The sequence below is a fragment of the Camelus bactrianus genome, chromosome 10 (genome assembly GCF_048773025.1).
Source record: "Camelus bactrianus isolate YW-2024 breed Bactrian camel chromosome 10, ASM4877302v1, whole genome shotgun sequence".
NCBI lineage: Eukaryota > Metazoa > Chordata > Mammalia > Artiodactyla > Camelidae > Camelus > Camelus bactrianus.
In genome coordinates this window covers 67,276,663-67,296,527 of record NC_133548.1, presented here as the reverse complement: position 1 = coordinate 67,296,527, position 19,865 = coordinate 67,276,663, and the positions used below count along the sequence as shown (strand labels likewise).

Below are 19,865 nucleotides of genomic sequence, written 5' to 3'. Positions count from 1 at the left end.
CTTCTTTCCATGATATCAAGCCCTAGTGGGCACGTCTCTGTCTCCATCAGTCTGGCCATGAGAACAGCATTTGATGTATCAACCTCCTTCTCATTTTTAGATCCTTATCTTTTCTTCATGTCTTTGACTTATGCTCTCCCAGCTTCCTTCCTACTTCACTGGCTATTTCTTCACGAGTTTCCATCTCTGCCTATTCCCCCACATTTTTAAAACCTTATCTCTAGGTTTTATTTGAACTTTGTACCTCTAGCCCTGACTTCCCTGAGACTCCAGATTTATATATTCAACCACCTATCAACCTCTGTATAAAGCATCATTTACAAGATCTTTCAAAGAGAGCTCTCGATTTTTTTCCAGGTTTCATACTCTCCCAGTCTTCACGATTTTAGTAAACAAATTCAGTAAAAATAAATCAGTATACTCAGGTACTCAAGGCAAAAATTTAAGAGTCATCCATAGTTCCTCTTTTTCCCTTATTCTCATATCCATCTACAAAATTTAAACCAAACCTACCTTCCCTTCTTCATCTCTACAGGTTATTTTAATAATGCTTTCTTAAAAATTACTCCATTATATTAAGTAATTTTTAAGTGTTAAAAAACTGGTATCTCTGTTTGTGCAATGGCTTATTTTAGGCATTTGTCAGCAAGTTTTGGCCCTCTGTGTAATTTTCTTATTCTTCCCTTCCCTAGCCTTCTTTCATCCTTGTCTCTGACATTTTCATCCCAAGCGCCCTAGACTCTTTACCCCATATGGCTTGTTTTGTGTTATTCACCTTTATTGTCCTGCTTACTAAATTTCTGCCACACCCAATAATATTTTAATATTATGAGGACAGGAAGCTTGTTTTATATTTCTGCAAACATCACGTCCCACTGCTCCTATCCCAGTGCTGGAAACATGGTATTTGTTTGGTATATACTTGACTGATAATATCAACTTAAAAGTTAATCATTATTATTTAACATTAAAGAGTGTATATTTGATTTCTTTCCACTCAAATATTTTTCTTCAAATAATTTTAAAATACAATGATTTATTAAGATATATTAATGTGTGAGAAATTCACTATAAACAACATATTGCCACAATCACCTCTGATTCACTTTCCATTACAATATTTCCTTAAGGCAACATGAATGTTTTAATATTCTAAATATACATGTGCTTTATTTCAGATCCTTCTTCTAAAGAAGTTTTTAAAATTCTTTTCTGGGTTTGGTGGTTTAGCATGTTAAATACATGCCACTCAATGATCATGGTAGAACTTACTAAATTGTACATTGAAATTAATCAAAAGACTTAAATATGCACGTTTAACACACTTCCCAATTATTGCACTTCTGCATCTTATTCATGGTAATTTCCTGTGAAATTGCAAAATCACAGGTGGTATGACTCTGTCTCGTTTATTTCAATCCTGTTTTTCAGGCAGACAGTATTTTATAAAGCATTTCCCTCTATGAAAAAAGATATTCATCTTAAGCTGCCCCTTCAAAGATATTTCCTAAGATAATGATACCGTTTATGTTAACATTTTGCCCTGTCACTGATTTAGTTTCACTGACATGTTCCACATTCTGTCAATATCCGGTTCTACTATGAAATTCTGTCCCCAAATAGAACACTACCCATCAAGACACAAACAATATTGCTTTTTTAATCTTTAGGAAAAAAAATTCAAACCTAAGTATACTTGAGAGAAAACTATAATTACTTCACATAATTAATTACTTTTCCACAACATCAACTGTGACAATTACTCATTCTAAAAAAGTGTAATCGCATTACTGAAACTTGATCCAATTACTTAGCTCCCAACACAGGCAGAAATGCTTCTGTACTGAGACTAGTTTCACTGTGTCATGTTGATGTGGTTTTCATTATCCTAGATTTTCCTAAACAGAGATCAGCCATTAGCCTATAGATGTCAATTGCTGGGTGTCTACAGGTCCTCCAGCTTTAGAAAAGTTCTTTTCTCTTTAATATGTTAAATAAATTGGCTCAAAAACCTAAGGCACAAACTGAGGAAAGTTCAAATTCTCCTGCCTCCACCACCTGCTTCCTGCAATGTCTCTGAGAGCTCACTAGCAGGTTAATGACTCTTTACTACAATTTGTTCCCAAAGTTCTAGTTCCCCCAAATTCCTAATTTTACCCCGTACATGTTATTATTCTTTCCTTCATCCTAAAATGACACAAACATGGAATACAGCACTTTTGCGTTGATTTCTGCAAAATACCATTTATAGTGACTGCGTTTGGTACAGTCTTAAGCTATAGACTTGGGGCTGACAGTGGAGAAGGGATAGTAGTCTTATGACTTTCTCCCTGGACAAATCTCTTCTTTCAGTTCTTGTCCTCTTGCTGTGTTGCTCCTCTCTGCTTCTTCTCTAAGCTGGCTATCTGAAAATTTTAAAAATGCCTCCTACTTTATTAAGCAGAATCATTCGGTTCTTTCTGTCTCTTAGCTTGGTCCATTTTGGCCAAGCTTTAGGCATACTCTTTTGAAAACCAAAATAGTCCATCAAAGTGTTTTGCGAAAAAATGACATTTATTTTGTTGAGAGAGAATTCTGCTACCAGTTTTTAAACTGATTGTTATTTTTTTTTATTCCCTCTATAGTTATCCTTTAGTAAAATCTTTATAGCACCTACAAATGACTTCCCACTTGAGAACATACACCCTCTTTCACACATACATTTTAAATTCTCTGAGCTGTATTTCAAAAGAGATGAAACATACCATCCAAAGGAATAACATCCATTATTACCTAGACTGACTGCAGACAGAGTAGCTCTGGTGCCAAATGGCATCAAACTGTGGGTTCTGCTCCCAGGGACCCTGTAACTGAATCTGGCTGTACTTCTTTTCAGGGCATGAGCTCCCCATATCCCATTCAATATGCTATTGAATTTCTGTCTCCATTATGGGAGATACTGTTTCTTTCAGCTAGTTTCCTTCTCCATTCCCCTGTTTAGGTTCTCAGCATATACATTTTACTCCAAAAAAAAGTGTTCATCCTCTCTATGATGTTAACAAATGGAGATGTGTTTTCAACATCTGTTCCACATGGATACACTGGGTGGAAGAGAGTAGACATCACCTACAGTTGGCTTCACTCTCTAGTGTCAGAGGTACAGTATCAGGAGAATTATCAAACCCCTCCAGTTCTGAGCAACTATTTCTTAAGAGCCAGTGTAACCTTCTTGGTTTTGATACTATCTAGTTTTTAATATATGGTATACAGTTCAAAAATTGTTAACCTGAACTCCGACTGAGCTTCACTTACCTAGAAAAAGTCGATTAATGAGACTACTGCCGATTACTAGACTATTTCTGATGATTCTCTGCCTAGGTGATGATGATATATACTATTCCTGGACAGAGTTACATGTCTAGTACTTTATGGTGCTCTGAATTTGAGTATTATACGTCATTTTGATATCTTTTTAAAAACCTTTATGCCTTGTTGAGCAGATCTCTTAGATGAGTGGCTCTTCCCCCAAACTTTAAAGAAAGTCAGTATGTGAGTAGTAATTACTATCAACCACATGTATTTTGTGAACATGTACTATACGCAAAAACATCCACTATGTGATGGAGACTCCGAAGATACAGGGCATAGTCTCTGCCATCCAGGTTCTTACATTGTACTAGTAATGTTAGTAGTAAGAATAAAAGTAACTGACATTCCAGGCATTGTACTGATTTCTTTATAAGGATTATCTCATTAAATCTCCATAACATAATGAAGCAAGGACTATACATATTTTAGGCTAGAGAACATGATACACAGAAAAGTACCAAGGTTGAAATAGATCTAGCATATTTAAAGAGAAAATGAATAATCTGCTTTCATTGGAGTAGTTTTTATTTAGAGAAAGACTCAAATGTATATGCAGAGAGCTTTCTGGGGCCCTTGGCCTCTATTTTGAGAAGTTTAAGATTTATCATCTCACTAATGTTCATTTTATATCTGATTGAGTTTAAAGGTTGTTGATGATGATGTAGCCAAGACTGGCTTTAAGTGGTTAACCATTCATCAGATTTTAGCACAGGTTGGAAGAACAATGGACTGACGGCACAGAACCAGACAGAAGTGAGCAGACTACACATGAGGTGGTTTGGAACTGGACTTAATGAAATAAACAAAAATAGAAAGAATGGGGTAAATGATGTGCAATATTATAATAGAAGAAATAAACTAACTTGATACCTGACTGAATTCAGAGGAAGAAGAAAACGATGGACTAATTTTTTTTACCATGTCTTATCTTTGCCACTGTCATTCACCTGCTTCATCTTAGAAATCTTAAATTCCAACAAGTCACTTGATATATCAGTAGTTCATATGGGAGACAGCCAAATGCTTTATCATGGACCACAAGGACTTTTTTGTACATGATCTTCATGATCTAACACATTTCTCTCTCTTTACTTCTCCCATTTTAATGAGCAGATATTTTTGATTGTCTACAATGCTTTCGACTTTGTGTTAGAGTAGTTGTCAAATCGTTTGCTTTTAGGGATCCGTAACAATTTGAAAAATTACTGATGTTCTCAAAAATGTTCCTTTAGGTGAGATATATTATCTCCATTTTTAGTATACTGGAAATCAAAACTGAGTAACTAAAATACATATGTATTATATTTTTAAACAGCTACAATAAACCCGCAGTGAATTTTGTTGCTGGCAGAAAATTCTGTCAGTTTTCTCCCTCTAAGTGGCAGAGCCTACTTAGTTCATCGGAAAGAAAACATCTACCAAGTATACAAGCTTGAATAACAGTCTGTCTGTCAGTCTTTCTTTGAAGTAAAAATGATGTTCTGTGAAGGAGTCACTGGCTAGTTTGTGTCACAATTTGGACAGCCACACGATCCTGAACAAAGGCACAGTCCTCTTCCCTGAGACAAACACTGTACTTCTGTATGCAGTAGGCATACTTAATGCATACTTTCTATTACACAAGGTATTCAAGTGTTCTATTTAATAAAAATAGTATTATTCATGGACATCAAGGACATTATTGAGTGAGACTAGACTTTAAATTTTATTTAATACAGTTTGCTGTCACTGCCTTTTTGGAGTCATGGGTCCAGCAGTTTCCTCATCATTGCTTTTGCTCCATTAGTGAAAACATCAAGGCAGTGAAAAAAGCCCCCAACATCTTTATCTTATGATGAAAATAGTTTTGACACTGTGGACCTCTGAAGTGTCTCTGAGATCCTGCAGGCTGTGGCCCACACTTTGAGAAAACCTGTACCAAGATCTAACAGTAATCAAGGACAATGTGACTGAAGCACAGCAAGCTAGGAGAGAAGTGGTGCATTTTTTTTTTTTTAAGTAGGAGACTATTAAGGCAATTTTAGGACTGAAGTGCATGACCTGGTAACATACATGTGTTTTCCTCCAAAAGAGAGACCAAAGCTAGATAATTTAAACATTCTAAATTTAAAAGCTAATAGTTTTAAATTGAAAAATTAGTTTGAGAAAGTCAGTATAGACTCAATAGAAATCACATCTTTCTTACTAAAGCCCTCAATACAGATAAATAGTTTTGACTTATCTCACAGTATTAATTTAATGATTATGGCTATTATTCATAGCCAATAATAAATAAACACAATGGAAATCTATGGGAATTGATTCATCACTATGAAAGAGTTCAAGAAGGAACAAACATCTTTAAGTATTTTAGAAGCAACGATTGAAAGATTGTCTGACTTGTTTTGAATATATGTCTATGGTGATTATCATGCAATATCCACATAGGCTATGTTAAACATTCTGGGTTTTTTTCTATTTTATTTATTACTCTAAGGATAGATTTTTTTACATTGTCTCTCAAAAGAGAAAAAGCTCTCTGGCACTCATATTTTTAATTAAATGAAAATCATAACATTCTATAACAAACTACTGTGTTGACATAAATTACAGCAAAATGCCTAGTAGAAACATAAATGCCATAACTTCTACACATTAATCTAGTAAAAACATCTATTTGTTCTGGATTCCAAGCTTTCTCTAAACACTAAGATTAATCATTTGTAGATCTGCAAGTCATACACTCTCAATTTATTTTCCTAAATGTGAAGAGTCCATTTAGACCATATGGTTATGGAACATATAAGTGCTTGGGGGAAGTGGAGGGAACTGGGCAAGAATCTCTATAATGTGTCAAAAGATACAAGCAGGCAGAGCTACGGCTGTCTGTGCAAAATGCTAGTGCATTTGTTTCCGCTTTAATGCACTTTTCACCTATTCAAATACATTCAGTACCTCACCATTCACTTAAGCCTTGTTTTTTTCCTGCAGTTTTTTGTTGTGACTTAGTAAATGTGCCAGGAGAGGGTCTCAGAAAGATCTGTAATAAAAGTATCATTAATATAAGGTGTGTTCTATACCATGGAGACTCCTGGACATTTCTCCTCCCTCAGTGTTCTTCAAGATTTGTTCATCAGTCCAAATGTCTGGAACCTCAGTGAACGAAGAATGTGTAGGGTGTTTTTTCCCTCTGGTTTATCTGCAACATCCAGGACATTGCTTGACTCAGAGTAGCACTCAATAGTTTTTTACTGAAAGAATAATACCAAGGAAAGGCTACTGATAGAGACTGAAAAGTTTTATTTTTCTCCAATTACTGCCTTTAATCATCTCCCACCAGATTATCCTTCCTCTGCCTTAAATCACATTCTCAATGAGTCCTCAGATTTCCATATGTTTTAAGGTGTTAAAACAAGGCATGCTTTGGTAATTGTGACCCATTTTCAATATACTAACATATCCAGCCCTGCCGAGACCAAAACTTCAGTTTCTCATCCCTCTTTTCTCCAGATTAGGTTTGCCCTGTAGCAAGGAGACCTGGCAAAATGGTGTTTCTTTTTTTTTCCCCTGTCCTCCCTTCTGACAAATCTTTCAGATACTGTTGGAAAGATAAAAGCCAAAAATATTAGTTGACTGACACTGTTGTGATATGGTCACCAGGGCTATTGGCATGTCAGATGCCAAAATGCTGATTCTCTGGCCGCTCACACATGATGGTTCCTTAGAGGCTCCTATAAACCATCATGCTGCCCAGTTTCTGGCCACGGCAATGTATTCTCTGACAGACGTCCTATGCTGATCACTCCCTTCCCAGGTCTAGCCCCTAGGAGTCTACCTTCCTTTTCTTTTTGAGGTCATCTCTCCCTGTCACGTGGTGTTGACTAGAATCCATCAAGGTGGCTCAAGCTTCGCCACCTCCACAGGATCCACTTTTGTCCCCCAGGAAGCTCATAAGCTTTGCCTTTTGACATGCTAGAACTTAGTGTATCCTCTGTGACCTTTTCATCTCATTCAGCCTTAAAGGGTAGCTCTTATCAACCTCACGACTTTGAGAAACAGGACTTAGTTTCTATACTCACACTACCATATCACCCACCCTCAAAATTTAGGGAAAGCATGTCAGGCTTTCCCAAGATTTTTCTAGCATGTTCTGTTCCATGGTTTTCTTTGTAAGGGGCATCTGTAGCTTAGCAAGTATTTAGTGGTGGAGTGAGGGACAAAGCTGTTCTTACTGCAGACACTCCCACTGCCACAGTGAGTTCCTCTGGAGCTTCCTCTCTTGGCTTGAGGAAAGTATCTTCTTTCTTTCTCCTTAGTGATGGGAAAGATAACTCATTCCACTTCCATCAGCTTTATACAGTCTGATGATTTTTTAAACTTTTTTTTTAACTTTCTTTAAATTTCTAATTGATTGTTAAGGCAGGACCATATTCGTCATCTTCTAGTAAATAACACATGGATGTGTCTAGCAACATTCTTTCAAATATTGGCACACAGTGTCTATCGTTCTCAACTTTGAGGCTGTAGTAAAATTTCTGAGATGATTGGAAAACAGTATTAGCATAAGGAGGAATATTTAAAATAATGTGGCACAAGCCATTGTGTTACAAAGAAAGAAATGAGAACTTGCCAAAAAAAATCCCAAAATTTGTGGCAAAGTTTAAATTAGTACACAGTCCTCCAAATTCTAGGCTATCTTCCCCTAAATACTACTAAATTTTGCGTTCAGAAAGGAAACATTTCTGGAAGCTTATAGGAAACTTTATTTAAAATGAGGTTCTGACCAAACAGAATGGTGTCATAGAATGGAATCATTTGAGTTCATGAAAAGACTTTTTACAATCAGGTCTATTTTATTGCTGTAAAAATATATCTCCTGGGATGGAATCCAAAACAGATTAGGTTCTTGCCAATTTATGCTCCATAATGAGATTCTGGTGCATTATTTCCCCCCAATTCATTGCATTTATTTCACAATAGCTATTGTTTATTTCTTAAATTCAATATTCCATCATAGTTTGCCATCTTTAATTTCAAACTAATTTCCTTTTTTCATCTTTATTTCTACTCCTGGCTCCACTCTTATCCCACACGCTGGCTCAAAATAATAGACATGAAGATCTTTTGTTTTCTCCTCTTTTATCCCTTATGTCCAATAAGTGTCAATTCCATTGGATGTATCCCTATATTGTTTCTAACCTCCTACCAATTCTTTCCATTCTCAGTTTCCATTCTTCTTCTTTCTTTCTTTTTTTTTTAAACTGAAGTATAGTTACAATGTACCAATTTCTGGTGTACAGCACAATGTCCCAGTCATGCATATACATATGTTCATTTTCATATTCTTATTCATTATTACAAGATATTGAATATAGTTCCATGTGCTATACAGAAGAAATTTATTTTGTTTTTTTAATCTATTTTTATATATAGTGGCTAACTTTTGCAAACTCAAACTCCCAAATTTATCCCTTTCCACACCCTTTCCCTCAGTAACCATAAGACTGTTTACTATGTCTGTGAGTCTGTTTCTGCTTTGCAAACAAGTTCATTTGTGTCTTTTTTCTTTTTTTAGGTTCCACATATGAGTGATATCATATGGTATTTTTCTTTCTCTTTCTGGCTTTCTTCACTTAGAATGATGATCTCTAGGTCCACCTATGTTGCTGCAAATGACATTATTTTATTCTTTTTTTATTGCTGAGTAGTATTCCATTGCATAAATATTCTGCAACTTCTTTATCCAGTCATCTGTCTATGGACATTTAGGTTGCTTCCATATCCAGTCATCTGTCTATGGACATTTAGGTTGCTTCCATGTCTTGGGTATTGCTGCTATGAACACTGGGGTGCATATATCTTTTCAAATTGAGTTTCCCCCAGATATATGCCTAAGGAGTGGGAATGCTGGATCATATGATAAGTCTATTTTTAGTTCTTTGAGAAATCATTCTCAGTTCTTCTACCTATTACAGTTCACCATTCTCTCATTTGGTAATCCTCTATTATTAAACATCCTCTTTTATTAAAAATATGATAAAAACAAAATAAAAAACTTGTAACTATTCCTCAAAGTCCAACTTTCAGAATCACAGATTTAAGAATTAAAGGAAAAATTTATATCTTTTGATTGAGCAAGCCCTTTGATGCTAAAATTATCTTTACATAATGGTCATTTAGTTCATGCTCGAACTTTCTTTACAGAGCACTGACAAACTCTCTTAAGATACAGTTGATTCTACTACTGAGCAACACTGGCTGCTTAGAATGATCTTCTGTTTTAGACAAATTAATTGTACCTCTCGTTTTTCTGTATTTTGACTGGTTTGTCCCTTTCAATTTCTTTAGAATAAGTGTAAGCTGCTTATATAAAACAAACTTTAGCTATTTAAAGATAGCAGTTGTAAGTAGTATTAACCTTTAAAAAAAAATCTGTCTTTTGAGACTGGGATTCTGGCTTACTTACCATATGATGATTCTTCCTTGCTATGGAAAATTATAATCTCACCAAGATATCAGGATACTGAAAATGATACTTATACACGATGCATTAAGAAAAAACAAGATTATTTTTGCAAAGTCTTTGTATCTTGCTTTACACTATGGATAATTATACTTGCTTATGAGACAATATACAAAGACCAGTTCTCAATATCCCCAATATAGCAGATAATCTGCAATTGAAAGTCATTACTGTTAATCTGGATATAAAATAGGCAGGTCAAATTGTTCTATAAATTATGACTAGGATACATACCCAGAGCTCAACTACAAAAATTTTTTTGCCTGCCCCCTCTAAGCCATTTGTATATTGAAGTTCTGAATAGTTTACTCATTGGCTTATAAAAAGCATCCATTAATTAATTCAGAGAAGAACTTGCCAAAATAAGGAAGTCTCCCCTGGATCCCTGGTCAAAAAATAACCTTAAACATCAACTGAATCTTTAGTTCTCATTCATTTAGTTCTTTTATCACTTTTATTATAAAATCGTTTCAAAGTTTTCCATTGTCACTAGTTATATAGGGTTTGTTTTACACATGATATATTTTCAGTATTTATGTCCTGATAAACCTGATAAAATCTATTTAAAGTCAAGGGCAGCAAGAATTTTTCCCTGCATTTGTTCTGCATCTCATCTATGTCCAGCTTGCCTTGGTACCCAATGAATGTAACTATCTCTCCATTTTACAGACAGAATAGACTTGTATTTGAACCAACGAAATATAGAAAAGTAGCTGTTTCTTGCTGACAAATTACTCAAATTACTGCAGAGGGGCAGCTCCCCAGAAGCTCATGTTAAGCAATAAGACATCTTCACCATGAATAAACATATTTCACATAGTATTACTGTGGTATACATTTATCTCTGCTTAAAAAACAATACTGTGAACATTCGTTCACATGTTCTTGTGGACACTTGTTATGATACAAATTCTTTGAGCATTACTTTAAAATAAAAGAAAGAACAAATGCACATGATTAATTTTCTATTGGCAAGTATTTATCATTGTTGGAAATAATTCCAGTTCAGTTTAAGATGCATGAGATAACTTCGATGTCACTTTCTAGATTACAACACAATTTGATGTATATTGCTTACTCCTTAGCCAAAATTCAAGTGGAAAAATATCTTTTATATATTTTTATGTAAAAAAAAAAAACATTTAACTGACCTAATAAATTAGTTCTCTCTTTAATTGCCATAACACTGAGAACACATTTTTAGTCTCACTTCTCTGGGAGGCTGAATCTGGCTCTTTTTAGTTGGTTTAACTTTATATCACTCCAGGAGTTGCTGACAATTATAGACACCTTTTAACATTTTCCTAGCCTTTAAGATAAAAATAACAAATAAAACTCTCTAAATTTAGGTGACACTCTCCCACCCTGCCACCTTGCTGACAAGGAGAAATTAAATTGTATTCTGATTAATTATATGTGTAATACCACCAGTGCGGAGCTGATAAGAGTCAACTTGGTTTCCTGCACCGAGGTAGGCTCCGTTATCATCATGACTTCCTGGGGGACCCATACAATGTGCACACACATAATTTCACAATGATCACAGAGGAGCCATAATCCATTTCTCTTTCTCAGCTGCATCAGGCTTAATATTATCAGGCACCTGTTTTCAGTAACACTTGTGTTTTCATTTTCCTTGTAAAGTTCTTAGGCAGCCCTAGCTGACAGTGACAAAGTTCTGTGCTATTTACCACACTGCCAGTAAGAAGGAGAGTATTTATATAAGCTTATCAATGACAGACATTGTCTGTTCAATAGTATATCATCCTCTTGGCAGAAGCAACAGACTGTCACCTTTCCAATAAAATGGATTTAACCCAATGGAGGAGAATGGGGTCAAAGTACAGAAAAAAAAGTCTCATGTTTTGGTTGTTTTTAAAGCAGTACAGCTTATATCGAAAGCATCTGAAAGTAATCGAGGAGAAAGTAACTAGAAGTACTCATGTAGGAAGGAGGTCAGTGCAGCTCTGAGCAACTGGATTTGCTCCTTTGTCTCATTTTCATGTTACCTGGTATGTTGAAAGCATTGCTATAGGAGGCAGCCTTCTCATTGCTCCCCCACTAGTTACCATCTGTGTGACATTTGACACGTGATAGAACCTCCCCGGGTCCCATCCCTATTGAGAACAAACAGTATTTTACTTGCCCAAGTACACAGGGCTGGATCACATAATCTCCAAATTATTTTTAATTCTAAGATTTATAACTTCAGTTAGGGAATTTTTTTTTTTTTTAGTTTAGAAAAGATGTAAATATATCCAGTTTTAATAAATCTAATTTAATATGATTTTAAGTCTATAACTTTGATAAAAATGTATGAACAGACTTGTGATGCTGAAAAATATATGCTGGTACTGGGGAGTGAAAAAAGAACACTTTGTCAAAAATCTTCAACTAAAAGATTGAATGTTAATGAGCCTAATAATAGCTGCTTTCTAGTCTGTTCTAATAATACATATTAGAAATTAATATTTGTATATGACATGTTTTACATGCATTATCTACCCTAATCTTAGAGTCTTATCAGGCTGTTCTATAGTATCTCACAGAAAGAAATCTGTTTGCAATAAACATTATTATAATAGCTTTCCCCAATTGTTGAACACTTAAAAAGAAATTAAAATAATTACTAGCTACTTTTCAAAAGGAGTATAATGATTAAGAAATTCATTGGATAGGCTATTCTGTGTAACAGAGCAGGATAATTTAAACTCCTTAGTTTTTTTACTATTGTTTATTTGTTTCAACATGGAGATTGAATGAAAAGCAATTTACAAAGAACCATGGGATGTCAGTCAAGCTGCTTGAATAAATCCTGAACCTTACTGTCTCCTCCCAATAACTATCCCTACACATATTTTTAAAGTTTTTTTTTAAGCTCAGCTAATGAAGTTATATCACAGTTTTCTCACTGTCACTATTTCTGAAGTAAAGATACAAAGAAAGTCCATTTTTTTTTCTTGTTAACCGAAACAGGATTGTTATTATTTGCATTAAAACATTCATAGATATCAATAAATATCTGGCAGAGCTGAAAAATGGGCATGGCTATTTTTTATTGCTTTAATGCACACTTTAAACAACTTTATTAAGGTATGATTGATATATAATAAGCTGTACATATTTAATGTATACAGCGTGATGAGTTTGGAATAAGTATATACCCATGAAACCATCACTGCAGCCTATGCCTTAAATGTGTCCATAACCTCCAAAAGTTTTCTCCTGCCATTATTATTATTATTATTATTATTATTATTATTATTATTATTATTATTATTATTATTATTATTATCATTATCATTATTTTGTGGTAAGAATACTTAAGATTTATCCTTTTAGCAAACTTTTTCAAGCATACTACTTACATGAGGAATCTAAAATAGTCAAACTCATAGAAGCAGAGTAGAATGGTAATTGCCAGGAGTTGGAGAGAGAGGGGGAAGGAGGAAGTATTAATCAAAGGATACAAAGTTTCAATTATTCAAGATGCACACTTCCTAGAGATCCACTGTACAGCATAGTGGCTAGAGTTAATAATATTACATTGCATATTCTTTACAATATGCTTTGCAGCCACTCTCTTCAAGAGATCACATCTGCTCTTCCACTGTTTGAATCTGGTCTTGGCCTCTGTGATTTGCTTTGGTCAAGGAGACATTAGTAAATATGACACAGAGGCTTGAAACATGCTTGCAAATAGCAGTCTGCCCTTTCTCTTGCTGATCTGGGAACCTGGCAAACACAGCCCCGTGAAGGAGCCTGGGCTTGACTACTGGATGATCAGAGACACGACCAGGTCATTCCCACTGCCTTTGCTAGTAGGAGCCAATCACCAGCAACACAAGTGAGACCACATGACACTGTCAATCTTATTCTTTCAAACATCATGGGAGAGGTTTGAAAACTGCAGAGATCAGCTGAACCTGCCCAGACAGGAAGAATCACCAAGCTGAGCCTCAGAATTGTGAGAAATAATATTTTTAAAACATTTTTTAGTTTAATTTAAGCTAATAAATTTGAGGATGGTTTGTCACGAAGTTAAAACTAATTAGTGCAATGCAATATTAAAGCTAACTGACATGTCTTTAATGTACTAGGTGGACTGAATTTCTATAAATAGTAGTTTCTCCAGCCTTAAAACACACATCCACAAACGTATAGATACACACGCCTCCCCGAATTTCCTGTCATTTTTTTCTCTTTTTCTTTCTCTAACTTTTCAGAAAACAAAATGTATAGTAATTGTCTAATTTTCCTCCTCTGCTAATCATTTCACAGCTCACTCATAAGACAGATGTTTCTACTACTTCATTAACGGAAATTACCATTATCATTAAAAAGAAAAGTCTTTAATACTAATCTCATGTAACCTTCCTACAGCATTGCCATGTTGACCACTTCCTTTCTGAAGCTGTTCCATTATCACTGCTTCCCAAGGTTCCCCCAACCCACAAGTCACCTTTTCTTTCCAATCTATATTTTCTCTTGCCCCTTAAAAGCACGTGTTTCTCAGAATTTCTTCCTTGCCTTATGATTCATCACTATCTACATAATCCTTGGGTGATTATTTTCCTTCCCAAAGCTTCAAATTCATCCATGCAATAATGAAGCCCAGATTTACTTTAAGCTCAGTCATCTTTCCTAAACTTTAAACACTTCCATCTGAGTGTGTCACCGATAGGTGAAGCTCAACATGTGCATTAGTGAGTTCAGTATTTACCCACCCTAAATTATACCCCCTGACACTTTATTCCATATCCAAGTAAATGGTAACATCATTTACTCCATAAGCAAAGTGAGAATCCTGACTATTCCCTCTAATACAAAATATTTAATCATTTACCAAATTTTATATATTTTATTGCCAAAAATCATTTGAATCTCTCATCTCTTGTTGATGTACTTCACTACTGTCTTATTTTAGGTCCCAGTCATATTTTGTCCACATGAAGTATTTAGAACATTATGCTAAGTCCATTTTGTTTCCATAAACCCACAACCAGTTTCTCCTATTACTAACATCTTACATTAATATGGCACATTTCTCATGAGTAATGGGCCAACACTGACATTTTATTTTTGACGGAAGATCATACTTTATTCAGATTTCCTTGTTTTTTACAGGATTATTTTTCTATTGCAGGTTCTTATCCAGGTTAATACCTGACATTTATCTGGTATGTCCCCTTAGCCTCCACTCTCTGTGATAATTTCTCCAATATTACTAGTTTTTGATGACTTTGAAAATGTTGAGGATTACTGGCCAGGTGTTTCATAGAACGCCCCTCAGTTGGGACCTTTCTGATAATTTTCTCGTGATTAGGTTAGAGTCATAGATGTTAGGAAGGAAGACTACAGAGGTGAGTGCCCTTCTCACCACGTTATATTCAGGTAAATGCTTTCAGTGCTGACGTTGACGTTGTTCATCACTGGGCTGAACTAGTCCTTATCAGTTTCCCCCACTGTAAAGTTACTTTGTTTTTTTTTTAAATCCCCCTTTTCCATTCCGTACTTTTTAGAAACAAGTCACTACGTGAGGTCCACACTTATGGAAGAGGTAGTTACATTTCATCTCCTGAGACCAAAGTATCTACATAAATTATTTAAAATTCATCTACATGGGAAATTTACCTATTCTTTTGATTATGTATTCAATCACTTATTCATATCAATATGGGATATTAGAAACCAAGATCTGGGCACTTTGTGTGCTGGTTTCTACTGGAGTACATTGCTTGTAGGCCTTCTCAGACCACAGAGAAAGAAAATATATGTGTGTACACCTAGCCATCTATATATACATATCTATAAATACTTTTTATATGTAACCATCTGTATCTATATTAAGCTAAACATGAGTTCATACTGAAGTCTCCAACTCTAACCCATTACCACATGGGTCATTCTTGCCTTCTCTTGCTTATCTGTAACCTCCCACTCCAATAGTGAGGCAGCTGGCTCCCACCATCCACCATCCATTGACTTAACTGTTCAACTCTACATAGAGGGGTTTCAGAATTGCTAACAGAGGGAAAGAATGTTAATAACTAGAGTACAGCGCCAATTTACTTTTTTTTTGCCTTTAGTCTTGCAGATTTATTTCCAAAGTTTACTTAGGTCAGTACTTTTCCCCCTCCATTCCCCTAAAATGGAAGTTGCTTCATATATTTGTAATGCAGTTAGATTCTTTGCTACATTCTGCATTCCATTCTGGGATCCTCTAACCTCCTAAATTATTTTTAAAAATGTATGTACATTAAAGTTTGCTTTTTGCTATAAAGTTCTATTGGTTTTGCTAAGTGCATAATGTTACTCACCCACCATTACAGTATCGTACAGAGTAGTTGCACCCCCTGAGAAATGCCTATTCCTCCTTCGCTCATCTGGTCAGCCCCTGACCCTAACCCCTGGCAATCACTGATCTGTGCATTCTCTATAGTCAAAGGTCATATAAATAAAACCATACAGTGTGTAACCTATTCAGACTGGCTTCTTTCACTTAGTAATATGCATATAGTATTCATCCATGTGTTTACATGACTTGATAGTTAAGTTATTTTTATCACTGCCTAGTATTACCTGATATGGAATTTCTACAGTTTATCTATTAACTTATTGAAGAGCATCTTGGTAATTTCCAGTTTTTGGTGATTATTATTCAAGCTCCTATAAACTTCCTTGTGTAGGCGTTTCCTGTGCCCATAAATTTTAAAAAATACACATCTAAGAGTCCAACTGCTTGATCAGATGGTAAGACTGTTTAGCCCAAACGGTCTTCCAAAGTGGCTGCACCATTTTGCCTCCCTGCCAGCAATGAACAGACTTTCTTGTTTTCTGCATCCTCAACAGCAATTGGTATTGTTTTTACTTTTTTGTTTTTCTGGATCTTAGCCATTCTGATATGTATAATAGTATCTAATTGTTGTTCTAATTACGAGTTCATTTTTAATATAAAGATGTATATCCTTGTGAAAGCTGTCAAACTTCCATTACTCCGAATAGCCAGTTTTTGAACGTAAGGTTGTATAAGAGTTCTAGATTTCCTAGTTAAGCGCACTCAAGATAACCCATCCATTAAAAAATGAATAAATAAAACAAAGAGGAAATACAATCTGAGTCTTCTCTTATTTCTTCAATCAGTTTTGTTGGTTCAGAGAGTAGCAACAACATAAAAGGTGATTATGACTTATGGCTTAATTACCCACATTTTCTGTAATTGTAGTAAGTTAGTGTGCAGAATAGGTCCTATAATGTGATACTCATAAACAAATAAAGACAATAGCCAGAGAAAACCAAAGAATAAAATAGTAAATATTGAATGTAAGTATCACCAAGCAACAAGAGTATAATAAGGGCTGCCCTTCCAGAATCATTTGCTAAAACAGCAAAGTGAAAGTGACAGGAAGTTTTGGAAAATAATTTTTCTTGACAACTGATCCTTTCACAATCGAATCAGTTTTATATAAACAGGTACCTACTGCAAATAAATTCGTATTTAAAAAAATAACAAATATATATGTGTACATGCTTCACATTAAACGTAGACAATTTAAAAATGAGAAATGTCCTTTGTTTTTCACTTCTTTCAGATTTGTCTATAAGATTTAAACAGCAACTTACCTCCAAACTCACCGTCATTGTTTCACTGGAAAGAGCAGCAACCAGATTCCCTTATGAGCTGCAAATCCAGCCATGGTGGACACCACCTCAGGCTGAGTACTTTTGTCTTTCCACAACCGTGGTATAATACCTCCTACCTCCTTCAAAGTGACTATTTGGGGGGATAAGTACATGAAAATAAAACTTTGGAGGGATATTGCAATCTACCACTCCCCCTTCACCTAGCATTGTCAGGTTAGTAAATAAATACACTGGACACCAGTTAAATTTAAATTTTAGATACAATGAAATAAAATATTGTGTGGAACATTCTAGAACTAAAATAATTATTTGTTGTTCATTTGAAATTCAGTTTTAACTGAGCATCCTTTATTTCATCTTGCAAACCTACTGCCATTCCCTTCAGTTAGTTTATGATTTCAAGAGGAGAGTGACATTGAGAAGATAAAAGGGGGACCAGATCATCAGGGAAGATGACAATACTGCACAGAAAGAACCTAAAATAAGATAAAATATTTAAAGACTCTTTATTTCTTTTTTAGTAACCATAATCATGATGGACAAGAGTTTTCATTTAACTTTTAATGTGTCTGAAAATATTCACTTACTTTTTCATGTTTTCACAGATGTATCTACCTACCCGTTTATAGAAGTATAAAATACTTATATGGCATTTTTCTATGTACCTTATTAGATGTGACTTTCTGCAGTGTTAACAAAGGTTTAAGGATTGTTTTCTCTTTCTTTTGTGGAAAAGTTTGAATACTGATTTAAAATTTAATTGAACACCTGAGGATATAGTGAATGAAGATCTTTATCTATTTTTGTTATTTGATACAAAAGAAAAGCTTTTTACCTGAAAGACATCCAGTGACTGACAGAAACAGCATAAGTTTCCAAGAGGAAGCCATCCTTGGTCACTAGGATCGCCGTGTCCTGGTGTATTTAGCAGCTCTGACGTTTCTTCATTAACAAATGCCCTGTTGAGACAGATAAGAGTTTTCAAAACAGAGAAGATAAATAAAAAAGGCACACAAACAGAAACTAAATAAAAAATCCCATAATAAAATGATAAATAACTTTTAGTGCAAAGGTCAGATTAACATATTGATGACAATAATAAAATTTCCAGAAGAATTAATTTAAAGCCCAACACAAAAACTTTGGAAAAGTGATCAACTTTCCCTATCACATTTATTTATTTTGAATACTCCCTGACAGATACTAAAAACATCAGGTTCTAAAGGGGATGATTTTTCCTCATAGGGAATGTATAATAGCTATATTTATTATATTAGACAAATTATTAGATCAGAAAAACAGGCTAAAAGAACCAGTTACATTAATATATAGTCCTCTGGTCTAGAACATAACTAGTGATCAGTTAAGCAAGTGATTTTACACATGGTATCTGTACTCATCTAAACATCCACAGGGAATTTTTCTCATTTAATTATTAATGTCAATTGCCTTTGTTTATAACTCCTGTGATTTTCTGTGTGTTATACAGTTCCCTTCTTTGGTGAGTTATTTCTCTCAGTCCTTTGCTAGCCAGAATCTAAGGGAAATAAGGATTTTCATAAATATTTAACATTTTTTATCTAATGCCATTTTTATAACAATAACCAGTACAGCACATTCATATCCTTTGATTCATTTATCTGTCCTGACAAATACAATAAACATAAAAAATATGAAATTCTAGCATGAAACTTAATATGCAAAAACTTGACAAATGTACATTAGAAATTCCTGTAGTAGACAAGTAACTTCTGGGTTTTCAGGTGTCAGTTTCTGGTGTCCTTCTTGGCCAAAAGCAATTAAATTGAGAAATACCTGTACAGTGTATTGATAATTTTTAAATAACAATTGCTTCTTTGTAACTGGTTTCTCCCAACAGACTTAGAAATTCTGGTTATCTCTTTTAGGGAAGATCTAAAAATGCAGATAAGCATTTTCCCCCTAGTTAGGTCATAACTCAATATATCTCAGTATCATAACTCAATATCCAGAGTGGAAAATCTCTTATTAGTGAGTCTTCTACCTGAACGTTATTTCATTTTATTTATATTTTTAATTCTGAGCCTTGAAAATCTACTTTAATTACATGATCAGGAATCACTAATTGAGGGAAAAAAGTTAATGAGGTAATAATGATTGATTCATCGACACCCTCTTCAGAAAAGATACTTTTCATCATCTCTGTTTTCTTTCAAATAAATATCAGAAATAAATACTATTTGAAGCAGAAAAATTGACCTTATCACTAATTTTTATAATTGTCTACTGAAATAAATGCACAGCCTAAAAGTTGAGAGTTACGTTTTATTTGGGGGACATTGCTGAGGACTCGAACCCCTTCGAGCCTGGATGACAGCCTCTCAGATCACTC

The 19,865-nt window shown here is 34.7% G+C and overlaps 1 protein-coding gene across 1 annotated transcript in view; it reads right to left on the bottom strand.

The window, feature by feature from the left end:
- Positions 1–19,865, bottom strand: part of CNTN5 (contactin 5) — a 1,016,845-nt gene that overhangs the window by 566,119 nt on the left and 430,861 nt on the right. The window contains exon 3 of the mRNA XM_074372920.1: positions 18,330–18,453. Coding sequence (XP_074229021.1) covers positions 18,330–18,384 — 55 coding nt within the window. The 5' untranslated portion in view covers positions 18,385–18,453. The remainder of the gene's footprint in view (positions 1–18,329; positions 18,454–19,865) is intronic.